General features: G+C 47.9%; 1 protein-coding gene across 2 annotated transcripts in view; it reads right to left on the reverse strand.

Moving 5' to 3' along the window:
* Window positions 1–16,777, reverse strand: part of tnni3k (TNNI3 interacting kinase) — a 117,613-nt gene that overhangs the window by 62,205 nt on the left and 38,631 nt on the right. For both annotated transcript variants that reach the window (XM_078560641.1, XM_078560640.1), the window contains exons 11-13: window positions 15,161–15,310; window positions 14,165–14,251; window positions 726–782 (exon numbers count right to left, since the gene is read on the reverse strand). In XM_078560641.1, the coding sequence (XP_078416767.1) occupies window positions 726–782; window positions 14,165–14,251; window positions 15,161–15,310 (294 nt within the window). The remainder of the gene's footprint in view (window positions 1–725; window positions 783–14,164; window positions 14,252–15,160; window positions 15,311–16,777) is intronic.

Consider the following 16,777-nt stretch of genomic DNA (forward strand, 5'->3'; position numbering starts at 1 on the left):
GCAGGATCAATGAATATTTTTAAGGCAGAGGTAGATAGATTCCTGACTAACAAGGAAGTCTAAAGCTTATCGGGGGGAGGCGGAGTGTGGGGTTGAGGCCACAATCAGATCAGCCATGACCTTAATGAATGGCGGAGCAGGTTCAAGGGGCTGAATGGCCTCCTGCTCCTAATTTGTATGTTCGTATGTAAGGGGCATCAAGGATGAGCCCACCGAACATGCTAGTACTTTACAGAAAGGGTCACTGGTTGGGAACTGGACTGAGAATCTTGGTTGCAATTTCCCTCATCCACTCACAAGGCCCAGACACTGAGGCTAATTCTAACTCTGCTGCTCTCACCCAGGCTTTGATCTTGGGGCCTTACAGTTTGGGCAATTCAATTACCTGGCGCCGTTTACCAAGGGTTGAGCCTAACTGATGCAAAACGAATTACACGGCTGTCAGTGTTAATCTTATTCCTGAATCGATCCTCCTGTTTGTCATTAACGCATGGAATCTCTGTCAAATGAAACTGTTTTTTTTTCAATTGCTCATGGGATGTGGGCATTGCTAGCTAGGCCAGCATTTATTGCCCTTGAGAAGGCAGTGGTGAGCTGTCTGCTCGAACTGCTGCATGGTGGACACGTTATTTCTTTTACTTGATGTCCTGCCATTAAGTCTTTACATTTTGTATGAACAGATCTCAACATAGAAACACTTCTCACTCTAACGTGCCCCTTCTCACCTTTCGTCATGCTTTTGATCTTCCCAAGTGGTGATGGAACAGAAACGTAGGAACCATCTGCGAGAGAAAGGGGGGTGAGTTGGTAAAGGCTGAGTTGTTTAAATCGCAGAGGGAAACTTGAACAACTGTCATAACCTATATTTTAATCGGTATGTTTGAGATGCAGCTCCGGATTCAGGAATGAAACTGCCAAGCTTCAAGAGGTTTCTTATATAAAACTAAATTAAACATGTATTAATTTAACAACAAATTAAACACAGACACATGTCTACAAATTACTACCATAATAACTTTTAAACAAATCCCCAAGTTAGAATCTTCAGGCGAGACTGGGGAGGGGGTAAAAGAGGAGGAGGTATTGCATTATTAGTTAAGGAGTCAGTTACTGCAGTAAGGAGAGATGATATCTTGGAGGGGGCATCGAATGAAGCTTTGTGGGTAAAGCTTAGGAATAAAAAAGAGGCAGCCACATTGTTAGGTGTTTATTATAGACCCCCAGATAGTCAGCAGGAAATTGAAGAGCAAATATATGCACAATTTGCGGGGGTGTGCAAAAACAATAACAATAGGGTAATTATATTAGGTGATTTCAACTTTCCCACCATTAATTGGGATAGACATAGGGCAGAATTTTCTGCCTGTCGGGCGGGCGGGCCCGACCCAATCTGCAGCAGGCGGGGAGTCAATCCCCGCCGGAGAAGCGGGCCCCACCGCCATTTTATGTGGTTCCGCTGTGCACTTCCTGTGCGGGCGGGGGGGATTCCCCAAAAGCGAGAGTGTGCTCTTTCACGCATGCGCACGAAAGAGCGCACGTCTCCCTGAGGCTAAGTGCTGCCTCAGGGAGATCACTGACTCTTTTAAAAAGATTAAAAATAGAAAAAAAAATTCCCTAACATGTCCCCCTCATGTTCATAAATTACAGATTAACTTTATTAAAATTTTTAACACCCTGCATGAAACCTCATCCCGCTGGTGGATGAGGTCTTATATTTTTTCTATTTGCTGCCAGGGCTCCTGGCCCGTCCGCCAACCTTAAGGTTGGACGGGCAGGTCCTTTAATTGTCTAAATGATCCTGTCAATGGCGCCCCCGCCTTCCTGAAAATTTAAATGGGGCGCGGTGATGTAGGGGGTTCCGCCCAACATCATCCCCCGTCGTTTTATACGTCGGTGAGCGGGCCCCGCCCCCTGCTCACCGATGGCAAAATTCTGCCCATAGCGTTAAGGGCTTGAATGGAGTGGATCTCTTGAAATGTGTACAAGAGAACATTTTAGGTCAATATGTACAAGGTGCAACAAGGGACACAGTGCTGGACCTAATCCTCGGGAATGAAGCCAGACAGGTGGCTGAGGTGGTGGTGGGGGAGCATTTTAGTGATAGCGATCACAACATGATACAATTTAAGTTTGTTATGGACAAAGAAATCGACAAGTTGCAAAAAAGTGTTTTGGATTGGGGGAGAGTGGATTTTAGTAAAATAAGGTAGGATCTGGCCAAGGTAGACTGGGAACAGCTACTTGTGGGGAAATCTACAAAGGAACAGTGGGGGGTATTCAAAAAGGAAATGGGGAGGGTACAGACTCAACATGTTCCCTCTAGGGTGATAGGAAGGAGTAACAAGCCCAGAGAACCATGGATGACCAGACATATTCAGGATACAATGAGAAGGAAAAGAGAGGCTTTTAGGAGGTACTAGGGAAGGAAATCAACGGAGGTGTTAGTGGAGTACAGACAGTGCAGAGTGGAGCTTAAGAAAGCAATTAGGAGAGCAAAGAGGGGATATGAGAAAGCTCTGGCTGGTAAAAGTAGGGAAAATCCCAAGATATTCTATACAATGGGAAGAGGATAACCAGGGAAAGAGGAGGGACCAAGGGGGCAATCTATAGGTGGAGCCAGAGGACATCGGTAGAGTGTTGAATGAATACTTCACATCCGTCTTCACCCAAGTGAATGAGGATGAAGGTATTGAACTCTGGGAGACTGCGAGGTTCTTGAGCAAATCGATATAGGGAGTGACAAGGTATTGGAGGTGTTGGCAGGCTTAAAAGTGGACAAATCTCCAGGTCTGGATGATTTGTGTCCCAGACTGCTGAGGGAGGCAAGGGAGGAGATTGCAGAGGCTCTGACCCAAATTTTTAATTCCTCTCAGGCCACAGGAGAGGTGCCAGAGGACTGGAGAACAGCTAATGTGGTTCTGCTATTTAAGAAGGGTTGTAGGGATAAGCAAGGGAACTACAGGCCAGTGATTCTCACATCAGTGGTAGGGAAACTATCGAAGAAAATTCTGAAGGAGAGAATCTATCTCCACTTGGAGAGACAAGGTTTGATCAAGGATTGTCAGCATGGCTTTGTCAGAGGGAGGTCATACCTAACAAATTTAATTGAATTTTTTGAGGGGGTGACCAGGTGTGTAGATGACGGTAGTGTAGTTGATGTAGTTTATATGGATTTCAGCAAAGCCTTTGACAAGGTCCCATTTTGGAGACTTATAAAGAAGGCAAATGCACATGGGACACAAGGTAATTTGATAAGGTGGATTCAAAATTGGCTTAGTTGTAGGAGACAGAGGGTGATGACAGAAGGCTGCTTTAGTGACTGGAAGCCAGTGTCCAGTGGCGTACCACAGGGATCTGTGCTGGGTCCCCTATTATTTGTCATTTATATAAATGACACAGATGACTATATGGGGGGGAGAATTAGTAAGTTTGCGGATAACACAAAGATTGGCCGGGTGATTAATAGTGAGTTTGAGTGTCTTGGGCTATAGGAAGATATAGATGGGATGGTCAAATGGGCAGATAAGTGGCAAATGGAATTTAACCCTGAAAACTGTGAGGTGATACATTTTGGAAGGAGTAATTTGACAAGGAAGTATTCAATGAACGGCATGACACTAGGAAGTTCTGAGGAACAAAGGGACCTTGGAGTGTGTGTCCATAGACCTCTGAAGGTGGAGGGGCATGTTAGTGGGGTGGTGAAAAAGGCATATGGGACACTTGCCTTTATCAATCGAGGCATAGATTACAGAAGTAGAGAGGTCATGTTGGAGTTGTATTGAACCTTGGTGAGGCCACAGCTGGAGTACTGTGTGCAGTTCTGGTCGCCACATTATAGGAAGGATGTGATTGCACTGGAGGGAGTGCAGAGGAGATTCACCAGGATGTTGCCTGGGATGAAACATTTAAGTTATGAAGAGAGGTTGGATAGACTTGGATTGTTTTCGTTGGAGCAGAGAAGACTGAGGGGTGACCTGATCGAGGTGTACAAGAAAAACTTTTTTACCCAGAGGATGGTGACGGTCTGGAATGCGCTGCCTGGGAGGGTGGTGGAGGCGGGTTGCCTCACATCCTTTAAAAAGTACCTGGATGAGCACTTGGCACGTCATAACATTGAAGGCTATGGGCCAAGTGCTGGTAAATGGGATTAGGTAGGTAGGTCAGGTGTTTCTCACGTGTCGGTGCAGACTCAATGGGCCGAAGGGCCTCTTCTGCACTGTGTGATTCTGTGATTCAGTCACTCCCAGGTATATCTTCATCAAGGCAACAATAACCCATAGACTTTAAACAGACACCAGGCAAAGCACATTTGACCTTACAAATTCAAAATGAGGTTCCTTTGCAGACACAGTTGTAGGCTTACAGGCTGGTTAGATCTTAAATGTCTCTGACTCACACAAACTCCTTTCTGTTTATACTGAGCTTCCCCTTTGAATGTAAATTTTCCATTGTATTACTAACTAAAAAAAAAATTTTACCTCTCCTAACAATAATTTGTAAGTAATATAACACATTGCTTGGCTTCTCCCAGCTAGGTGCAAGATTTTACCCATTCCCTTGAATGGTTTATTTAAAAAATGCAAATTGCACTTTACCTTTTAACTTCCTTAAATTTATCCAACTAACATCTCAAACTACTATACATCAAAGCACCCAGATTAGCTGGATTTAATCCTAATAAACCACACGCAGACACACACATAGACACAGACCTTACTACAAGTGCAATTTAAAAATAATTTCCAATAACATTATAGACATGAATATTTCTTCATGATAGGGGTTTAAGACTAAAGTTGATTTTAAATAAATTTCATGCACAATTATGATTAGGATGCGCCTAAAGTTAAAGAAATAACTAGCATTTATATAGCACTTTTTATGAAATCATAGAGCACGATATGAGGCCATTCGGCCCATCATGCCTGTGCTGTCTTTTTGAATTAGTCCTATTACCCCCTGCTCTTTCCCCATAGCTCTGAATTTTTTTTTTCTGTTTTCAAATATTTCTCCAATTCCCTTTTGAAAGTTATTATTGAATCTGCTTCCACCACCCTTTCAGGCAGCACATTCCAGATCACAACAACTCGCTGTGTAAAAAAGTTATCTTCTTCTACCACCTGTTTCTTTTGTCAATTATCCTAAAATTACCATTCGTGGTTTCAGTGCAACACAGCGTAAGAAGTACTTTTTTAAGTGTAGTCACTGTTGTAATGTGGGAAAATGGCAGCCAATTTGCACACAGCACGCTCCCACAATCAGCAAAGGGATAAATGATGAGATACTCTCTTTATATTTGTTGGGGGCTAAATATTGCCCTTAGGACACCGGGAAGAACTTGCCTCATCTTCTTCAAAATAGTGAAATAGGATCTTTTCTGTTCACCTGAGAGGGCAGACTATGGCAGACTTCCATCTCGTAAAACAATGGTTTGCGCCGTGATGGTGAACTCCGTGTTAAGCATCGCCTGGTGTGGTTCAGGATCCCCGCTCTGGCATGGCAGAATCTGTCACGTTTTCTGCAGAGAAAGACAGTGGGCTGAGAAGGTGCACGATTCACTAGCCTCTTTGGGCCCTCTTCTTGGCCAGCTGAGCTTTTTGTTTCTGCTCACCTCTTCCAATGTCCTTCCAAACAGTCAGCCCCCAGAGGTCATGGCCATCAGCGACTGTCTCCCAGTTGTCAGTGTCAATGTCGGCCATCTTCATATCTCGCTTGCAGGAGCTCGTGACCAGTGGCCAGTTCACCATGCAGAGAGGTCTTTGGGTATCCGTCTGGTGAATGTGGCTGAGACAGTGCCAACGTCATTGGCTAAGCAATGAGTAAATGCTGATGGAATTAGCACGCTCCAGGACCTCTGAGTTGGTGACCTTGTCCTACAAAAAGATGCCAAGGATGCTCCTGAGACAGTGAAGGTGGAAACTGCTCAACCTTTTTATCCTACCGAGGTTATGCTGTCCAGGTCTCGCCACTGTAGAGGAGAGCACTGAGGACACAGGCTTGGTAGACTCTCAGTTTAGCGTTCTCAGTTAGGCTGCTGTTGCTCCATACTCTCTTCCTCAGCTTGGACACAACAACTATAGCTTTTGCGATGTACATGTTGATCTCAGCATCAAGTGACAGATTGCTAGTAATTTTAGAGCCTGGATATGTGAAGCTATCAACAACCTCAAGCGTCACATTGTCAATGCTGATAGATGCGGAATGGCAATATCCTGGACCATGACATTTGTTTTCCTGATGCTGATGGTCAAACCAAAATGTTCAGAAATGTGAGAGAGTCTGTTTAGTTGCCACTGATGATGTTCCTTGGTATGCAATGCTAGTGCCTGGAGCAACTCACTGGTGAGTTCTCAGCTACTGAGATAATAAAATTCACTAGATTTTGGAAAGGTCCCATTAGATTAGAAAATTGTGAATGTGTCTCCTTTATTGAAGAAAGGGAGCAAACAGAAAGCAGGAAAATACAGGCCAGTTAGCTTAACATCTGTTGTAGGGAAATTTCTGGAATCTATTATTAAGGAGGTTATTGAGGGTCACTTAGAAAATTTCAATGCAATCAAGCAGAGCCAACATGGTTTTGTGAAAGGGAAATCATGTTTCAGTAATTTATTGCCATTCTTTGAGGGAGTAATAAGCAACGTGGATAAAGGGGAACCTGTGGATATGCTGTACTTAGTACTTTTTCATTCACGGGATGTGGGCTTCGCTGGCTGGGCCAGCATTTATTGCCCCTCCCTAGTTGCCCTTGAGAAGGTGGTGGTGAGCTGCCTTCTTGAACCGCTGCAGTCCATGTGGTGTAGATCCATCCATAGTGCGGTTAGGAAGGGACTTCCAGAGTTTTGACCCAGAGACAGTGAAGGAACAGTGATATATTTCCAAGTCAAGATGGTGAGTGACTTCCAGGTGGTGGTTCCCATCTATCTGCTGCCCTTATCCTTCTAGGTGGTAGTGGTCGTGGATTTGGAAGGTGTATATATTTAATAGATAATATATTTAAAGAAAATATATATTTAAAATATATTTAAAGAAAGATGGAAATCTGTATGGAGTGTGGCCATGTGAGATCTTGACAGGTGCACGATGAAAACAGCCTCCAGCCACTCTGGAGAAATTTCTGTTCCAGAAAGTAAGGTTGTGTTTAAAGCCTTGAAATTCCATTGTCAAGTGAGAGGGAGAATGAAAGACCTCCCTTATAGAAAGAGTGGGTGCTTGCGATAATCTTGCTGGATGTTTTATAGATTAAGAATCTATTTTGGACTGAAAGGGATGTGTAGCTGGGAGTTAAGTAGAAATTTTGGAAACTGTTATAAGACTAAATAACTGTGTAACTGTAATCTTGTATGTGTTTAACATTTTCTTTTCCCGTGCTAATAAATGTTTTAATTTAATCTTTAAAATTTCTAAAGGTGGTAGTGGGCTTGTTACTTCTGACTTCAGTGTACATACCTTCTTGTAATAAATACAAATTGCAAAATCATTGTGATAGCATGGCCAAATTTACCTTTGGGATTTGGTCAGCCTGACAAATGCCACCTGCCATATCATAACAATGGTAACCCCCAGGATGTTGATAGTGGGGGATTCAGCAATGGTAATGCCATTGAATGTTAAGGGGCGATGGTTAGATTGTGTTTGAGCACAATTCTGCTGCTGATGGCCCACAGCACCTCATGGATTCCCAGTCTTGAGTTGCTAGATCTGTTTGAAATCTATCCCATTTAGCACGGAGGTGGTGCCACACAACACGATGGAGGATATCCTCAATGTGAAGACAGAACTTCGTCTCCACAAGGACTGTGTGGTGGTCACTCCTACTGATACTGTCATGGATAGATACATCTGCAACAGGCGGGTTGGTGAGGATCAGGTCAATTTTTTTTTGTCCCTCTTTTTGGTTCCCTCACCACCTGCCGCAGACCCAGTCTAGCAGCTATGTCCTTTAGCACTCAGCCCACTCAGTCAATAGTGGTGCTGCCGAGCCACTCTTAGTGATGGACATTGAAGTCCCCCACCCAGAGTACATTCTGCACCCTTGCCACCCTCAGTGCTTCCTCCAAGTGATGTTCAACATGGAGGAACACTGATTCATCAGCTGAGGGCCGGGGGCAGGGGGGAGCTGGCGGTGGCGGTGATACGTGGTAATCAGCAGGAGGTTTCCTTGTCCATGTTTGACCTGGTGCCTTGAGACTTTATGGGGTCTGGACTCAATGCTGAGGATCCCCAGGGCAACTCCCTCCCGACTGTATCCCACTGTGCTGCCACCTCTGTCCTGCCAGTGGGACAGGACATCCCCAGGGATGGTGATGTGGTGTCTGGGACATTATCTGTAAGGTATGATTCCGTGAGGATGACTATGTCAGGCTGTTGCTTGACTAGTCTGTGAGACAGCTCTCCCAATTTTGGGACTAGCCCCCAGATTAGGAGGACTTTGTAGGGTCGACAGGGCTGAGTTTGCTGTTGTCATTTCCAGTGCCTAGGTCAATCCCAGGTGGACCATCCGGTTTCATTCCTTTTAGACTTTCTAGTGGTTTGATACAACTGAGTGGCTTGCTAGGCCATTTAAGAGGGCAGTTAAGAATCAAACACAATGCTGGAGGCCAGAACAGGTGAGGAGGGCAGATTTCCTTCCCTAAAGGGCATTAGTGAATCAGGTGGGTTTTTATGACAATGGTTTCATAATCATCATTAGACTTTTAATTCCAGAGTTTTATTGATTGATTTCAGTTTCCACCATTTGTTGTGGTGGGATTCAAACCCAGGACCCCAGAGCATTAACCTGGCTCTTTGGATTTTTAGTCCAGTCACAACACCACGACATCACTGCCTCCTCCAGTGAATCACAAAATGTTAGTATGAAGGTACAGCAAGTGATTAGGAAGGCAAATGGAACGTTGTTGTTTATTGTAAGAGGAATGGAATATAAAAGTAGGGATATTTTGCTATAGTGTACAGGGCATTGTTTAGCCCACATCTGCAATACTGTGTACAGTTTTGGTCTCCTTTTGGAAGGATATAAATGCATTCGAAACAGTTCAGAGAAGGTTCACTCGGCTGATACCTGGGGTGGGGAGGGTTATCTCACGAGGAAAGGTTGGTCAGGCTGGGCCTGTGTCCACTGGAGTTTAGAAGAATGAGAGGCGATCTTATTGAAACATGAAAGCTCCTGAGGGGGTTAACAGGTTGGATGCTGAAAGGATGTTTCCCCATGTGGGGGAGACCAGAACTAGGGGAAAAATAAGGGTCTCCCATTTAAGATGGGGATGAGAAGAAATTATTTTCTCTCAGAGGGTTGTGAATCTTTGGAACACTTTCCCGGAGAGTGGTGGAGGCGGGGTCAATGAATATTTTTAAGACAGAGGCAGATAGGTTCTTGACTAACAATGGAGTCAAAGCTTATCGGGGACAGGAGGAATGTGGAGTTGAGACCACAGTCAGATCAGCCATGATCTTATTGAATGGCTGAGCAGGCTCGAGGGCCCGAATGGCCGACTCCTGTTCCCAATTTATATGTTCCTATCTTTGCGTCTTTGTCTTGGATCTCAGGCGAGTGAGGTGGAACAGCTTTCCGTCAGTTCTGGTACCTACGTGGACACCCTCTGTTCTTTACCTGAAGGCAAATGACAGCAGCAAAGAGAAGAATAGGCCAAAGAGTGTCGGTGCCAGAACACAACCTGGTTTGACTCCTGTATGGATCTCAAAGTGTTCCGATGTAGCTCTAGCCTAACTGACCTTACCCATCATGTTGTTATGGAAAGAGGAGTTCACATTGAACAGCTTCAGTGGACAGCCAATTTTCTTCAGTAGCTTCAATAGACCGACTCTGCTCACATGGTCAAATGTCTTGGTGAGATCGATGAAGGCAACATATAGTAGTCTCCTTTGTTCACAGCATTTTCATCTAGCTGCTGGACTGAGAACGTCATGTCAGTTGTGGATTTCCCAGCTCTGAAGCCACACTGGGATTCAGGTTAGCTGTGGTCAGCCAGGATCTGCAGTCCGGCACGGGCAATACGAGCAAATACTTTTTGCATGGTGCTCAGCAGGGAGATGCCCTGATAGTTGTTGCAGTCACCCTTTGTTCTTGTACAGGGTCACAATCCTTGCATCACACATATCCTGGGCCCCCTCCCTCCAGCGGAGACAAAAAGTTCATGAGATGCTGCAGGAGTAAGGCTTTCCCACGCTTGATGAGTTCAGGTTCAGGCAGTGTACCATCAGAAACTGAAGCCCATGGCAAGTAGGTCAATTGCTTTGCTAAGCTCCTCCGCTGTGGGTTCGATGTCCAGCTCTGCTATGACAGGCAGGATTTCTCTGGTGTCTAGAGCTTCCTCGGTGACAGTGTTCTCCCCTAGAATACAATTCAAGATAGTGTTCCACCCATCTCTCTAACTGTGTATTACAGTTGGTGGTCACCTCCCCTGCTCATGATAGCAGTAAAGCTCAAGTAGTCTCTGCCCATTTTCGTTTATAGACTCGTAGACTCATAGACGTCTACAGCACAGAAGGAGGCCATTTGGCCCATCGTGTCCACGCTGGTCAACAAAGGTCTGACCACACTAATCCTATTTTTCAGCGCTTGGCCCGTAGCCCTGGAGGCAATGGCAACGCAAATGAATATCTAAATAATACTTAAATGTTACGAGGGTTTCTGACTCAGCCACCCTTTCAGGCAGTGAGTTCCAGACTCCCACTACCCTCTGGGTGAAAAAATTTCTCTTCAACTCTCCTCTTATCCTTCTACCTCTCAACTTAAATCTACGCCCCCTGGTTATTGACCCCTCTATTAATGGAAAAAGTGTCTTCCTATCCACCCTATCTATGTCCCTCATAATCTTATACACCTCTATCAGGTCCCCTCTCAACCTTCACTGCTCCAAGGAAAACAACCCCAGCCTATCCAATCTCTCCTCATAGCTCAGACCCTCCAGCCCAGGCAGCATCCTGGTAAATCTCCTCTGTACCCTCTCCAGTGCAGTTATCTTTGCGAGGCCATGATGTCCAAGGCAGGAGGGCCATGCCTCAGGGCCCACGCCCGCTCTTGTGTTGAAATCCCCTGGTCGGTAAAGATGTTCTGCCTTAGAGGGTGGAATCTTCTGCCCTCTGCACATTTGAAGGTAGGGAGGGCATTTAATCAGGTGGGGGTATCGTGGAAGAGCACCTCGCCTCCTTCCTGTCTCCACCTGATTAAGACCAGGGCGTGAAGGACCTTAAATTGAGGCCCTTAAGTAGTCAATTGATAACCACTTCAGGGCCTCATTCAGCCGCCACTAGTATTACCCCAGGTGCGGGTGACCTGTCGCCACATGGGAAGCAAAATTAAACCTCGTCATGGTTTCCTCTTTCAAAGGCAGTCAGTGCCTGATTGAGGCACCTGGCACCAGGAGGGAGGGGGCCAGCTGAGAGCTGCCCCCCTGTCCTTGCTGCCGAGCCCCCCTAACCCCTGCCACCCTCTCCCTGTAAAACCACTCCCGCCATTAACTTACCTCTGGCCTGGGTCACTTTGCGACCCTGGGCCTCGGGTGACTGTCATTCCTGCAGCAGCCACCGCCTCCCTGGGGACGCTGCTGAGCAGAAGGCCTGCTGGCTTCTGATTGGCTGGCAGTGCTCAGTCGGCAGGACCACTGCCCACCCACCCCCCCCACCCCCCCCGGGGTCCTGATTCCAGGTAGAGGTGCACAGCTGGCTTCTCGGCTGCCTGAACAGCTCATGTTTGTGTATTTAAGACCGAGATAGATAGGTTCTTGATTGGTAAGGGGATCAAAGGTTATGGGGAGAAGGCGGGAGAATGGGGTTGAGAAACTTATCAGCCATGATTGAATGGCGGAGCAGACTCGATGGGCCGAATGGCCTAATTTCTGCTCCTATGTCTTATGGTCTTATGGGCCTTCCCCAGAGGAGGCAACGGGGGGGTCTCTCGCTGGCTTTCCAGCTGGCAGGCAAGATCCCTATTGAAATCCACTCAGGGATCCTGCTGATCACAGTGTTAAGCTCCTCCTTTCCCCTGTGCAGTGGAGCACAGTGTTGGAGCATAAAGGTTAACTGAGAGGTGGATGGACAGAACAAATTCTGAAAATTTGTGGGGCAGCGAGTTCCTGACGGTGAAGACTATGCCCTGCTCACACGTTTCCCCTGAACTCTTCCCCTGTCCGATGAATGCAAAATGTTTTTCTTTCAGTGATCCACTCTCAGCAAGCCTGGTCTCTTGTAGGGAAACTATGTCAATGTTCATCCTACCAAATGTAGGTAACAGCTGTCTTGCATGTGTTATTGACCAGTTGCAAGTCATTGTTAGTCCCAAATACATGGTCCTGATGGTCCAGCTGGTCAATCGAAGAGTTCGCATCTTCCTTCCTTTTGTCTGTCTGGTGCGATGGATTCCATTCATTGTTAAGCAGAGACTCACTGAAGCGGGTGGGCTGCGGTGGGTCAGTATCTTACTAGTCAGGGGCTGCCTGACTCGAGGTGGGCGGTGGCTGACCAGTGGGACACGATGGTCCCTCACACTGTTGGAGACAGCCTGTAGAACCCATTCTCTCAGCAAATTGAGTTGGGCTTATCACTCAGAACTGCTGCCTCCCGTGTTGTATTAACACTGTACAGTGACACTGGAGTGCCGTCTCCAGGTCAATTTATACAGATCCTGAGCTACCCAAACATCAGCCTCTCGAACTCTGGTTCAGTTCAAAGGATTGTAAAGCACTATGTTTGGCACCAGCCTGGCTGCAGGAAAGTTGACATATTTAGACACCAGTCCACCTTTGGAATCAATTCCATTTTTTGGCAGGGCAGTGGAGCTAATCGCCGATTGCTGGGAGTTTGGTTCATGAGTGGCACGGCGTCTTCACATGCACACTGCATGTCTGGGGTCCAAAACTCCTCAAAAGGTTCCTCTGAAGCTTTAGCCTGAGGCTGCAAGTGACCCAGCTTTTGCTTGTTACCACGAGGAGGCACAGCTGAGGACTTGCCAATGGACAGCCTATGAACTAACAGGCAGAGACTTACACATTGGGCTCTCTTATTTGCATTGCTGCTAGTCAGCGGTGTGGACTGAAAAAGAGAAGTAAACAAACGCACAAAAGCACTTCCTCAGTACTGACCCTCTGACAGTGCAGCACTTCCTCAGTACTGACCCTCTGACTGTGCAACACTCCCTCAGTACTGACCCTCTGACAGTGCAGCACTCCCTCAGTACTGACCCTCTGACAGTGCAGCACTCCCTCAGTACTGACCCTCTGACAGTGCAGCACTCCCTCAGTACTGACCCTCTGACAGTGCAGCACTTCCTCAGTACTGACCCTCTGACTGTGCAACACTCCCTCAGTACTGACCCTCTGACAGTGCAGCACTCCCTCAGTACTGACCCTCTGACAGTGCAGCACTTCCTCAGTACTGACCCTCTGACAGTGCAGCACTCCCTCAGTACTGACCCTCTGACAGTGCAGCACTCCCTCAGTACTGACCCTCTGACTGTGCAACACTCCCTCAGTACTGACCCTCTGACAGTGCAGCACTCCCTCAGTACTGACCCTCTGACAGTGCAGCACTTCCTCAGTACTGACCCTCTGACAGTGCAGCACTCCCTCAGTACTGACCCTCTGACAGTGCAGCACTCCCTCAGTACTGACCCTCTGACAGTGCAGCACTCCCTCAGTACTGACCCTCTGACAGTGCAGCACTCCCTCAGTACTGACCCTCTGACAGTGCAGCACTCCCTCAGTACTGTCCCTCTGACAGTGCAGCGCTCCCTCAGTACTGACCCTCTGACAGTGCAGCACTCCCTCAGTACTGACCCTCTGACAGTGCAGCACTCCCTCAGTACTGACCCTCTGACAGTGCAGCACTCCCTCAGTGCTGACCCTCTGACAGTGTAGCACTCCCTCAGTACTGACCCTCTGACAGTGCAGCACTCCCTCAGTACTGACCCTCTGATAGTGTAGCATTCCCTCAGTACTGACCCTCTGACAGTGCAGCACTCCCTCAGTACTGAAGCTGTGACAGTGCAGCACTCCCTCAGTACTGAAGCTGTGACAGTGCCGCACTCCCTCAGTACTGAAGCTGTGACAGTGCCGCACTCCCTCAGTACTGAAGCTGTGAAAGTGCAGCACCTCAATTACTTGTGTTACTACAGAGCAGAAATGTGATGATCTCAAATTCATACATTTACCTCCACCAGGTTGGGAGTATTCATTGCAAGGCGATTCATCCTGAGGTCTTTTATAATGCTTAAGCAGTGTCACAATTGCATCATGACCTGGAATAAGAACAGCAACAACAGTAACCGGAAACATTTGCACTTTCATGCACGCACTCTGTATAAGTATTCAAACACATTCTAGGACTTTAGGTTTAGAAAGTCTTGCATTTCTATCATGCCTTTCACAACCTCAGGATACCTAAAACACTCTATAACAAGGAAGCACTCTTGAAATGTAGTTAGTGCAGTAATATAGGATATGCCACAGCCAATTTGCCAACAGTGAAGCGCTCACTCAGTACTGACCCTCCAACAGTGCAGTGCTCCATGAGTACTGACCCGCCACAGTGCTGCACTCAGTACTGACTCTCTGACAGTGCAGCACCCCCTCAGTACTGACCCTCTGACAGTGCAGCACTCCCTCAGTACTGACCCTCTGACAGTGCAGCACTCCCTCAGTACTGACCCTCTGACAGTGCAGCACTCCCTCAGTACTGACCCTCTGACAGTGCAGCACTCCCTCAGTACTGACCCTCTGACAGTGCAGCACCCCCTCAGTACTGACCCTCTGACAGTGCAGCACTCCCTCAGTACTGACCCTCTGACAGTGCAGCACTCCCTCAGTACTGATCCTCTGACAGTGCAGCACCCCCTCAGTACTGACCCTCTGACAGTGCAGCACTCCCTCAGTACTGACCCTCTGACAGTGCAGCACTCCCTCAGTACTGACCCTCTGACAGTGCAGCACTCCCTCAGTACTGACCCTCTGACAGTGCAGCACTCCCTCAGTACTGACCCTCTGACAGTGCAGCACTCCCTCGGGAGTGTTAGCATGGATTTTGTGCTCAAGTCCTGGAGTGTTGCTTGGACCAACGACCCTCTGACTCAGATACAAGGATGCTCCTCATTGAGCCAAGGCTGACCCCAGCTGTACATTCAAACGCGCTTTGTCAGCAACTCAGTTACCTTTCTCGTAGGCCCACATTAGGCATGTTTGCTCATCTTTCTCTCCGCTGGAACGGCTGGGATCAGAGGCCACCAGGTTCATGTCAGCACCACTGTCCAATAGGAATTGCACTAGACGAATGTGGCCATGGTAACAGGCGCTGTGCAGACCTTTAATATAAATCAGAGCTCAGACATGCTTAGCAATGTTGTAGGGTTAATTTCAAAAGGTTCCTCCGAAGCCTCAGGTCCATCAGGATACAGCACGGAAAGAGGCCATTTGACCCTTTGTGTCTGTACCGACTCTTCAAAGAGTTATTCATTAAGCCCCACTATCCAACTCTTTCTCCATAGCCCTACAAATAGCCCCTTTTTAAGTATTTATCCAATTCCCTTTTGAAAGTTATTATTGAATCTGCTTCCACCGCCCTTTCAGGCAGCGCCTTCCAGATCACAACAACTCACTCCTCAAATCCCCCTCTGCTTCTTTTACCGATTATATTCAAACTGTCTCCCTCTGGTTACCGACTCTCCTGTCACGACTCCCTGGGGATCGTGTGCTGTAATATCCAGTCCCACTGCTCCCCGAGCAGTGACTAATGTCAGAAGTTTGACCAAACCACCAAATTGCCCAATTCTACCTAACTGTTTAATTTAGGTTAACAGAAAACGAACACCAGGTTTGTAAACTTAATAAGTAAATAACTGTTTATTAAACAAGTTGTCGTTAACCAATGGCAAAAGAAAGAAATGTGAACGGCTAACTATTAACTCTATAACTTAAACTCTGCCCCTTCTTAACCACTACACACACCTCCCACCCCACCACACACACACACCCCCACCCCCCGACACACACCCCCACCCCCCCACACACACCCTCACACCCCAACACACACCCCCACCCACACACACACCCCCACACACACACACACACACACCCCCCACCACACACACACCCCCCCAACACACACACACCCCCCCAACACACACACCCCCCCACACACACACCCCCCCAACACACACACCGCCCCCACACACACACCCACCCACACACACACACCACCCCCCCACACACACATACACACCCCCAACCCCCCGACACAAACACACACCCCCCGACACACTCACCACCCCCCCCACACACACACACACCCCCCACCCCCCCACACACACCCTCACACCCCAACACACACCCCCACCCATACACACACACCCCCACCCACACACACACCCCCACCCACACACACACACCCCCCACCACACACCCCCACCCACACACACACCCCCCCACACACACACCCCCACCCACACACACACCCCCCGACACACACACACACCCCCACCCACACACACACACCACCCCCCCACACACACATACACACCCCCACCCCCCCACACACACATACACACCCCCAACCCCCGACACACACACACACACCCCCCGACACACACACACACCCCCACCCACACACACACACCCCCCACCACACACCCCCACCCACACACACACCCCCCGACACACACACACACCCCCACCCACACACACACACCCCCCACCACACACCCCCACCCACACACACACCCCCCCACACACACACCCCCACCCCCCCACACACACTTTCACACCCCAACACA

The sequence above is a fragment of the Cetorhinus maximus genome, chromosome 17 (assembly GCF_964194155.1).
Source record: "Cetorhinus maximus chromosome 17, sCetMax3.hap1.1, whole genome shotgun sequence".
In the NCBI taxonomy this organism is placed as follows: domain Eukaryota; kingdom Metazoa; phylum Chordata; class Chondrichthyes; order Lamniformes; family Cetorhinidae; genus Cetorhinus; species Cetorhinus maximus.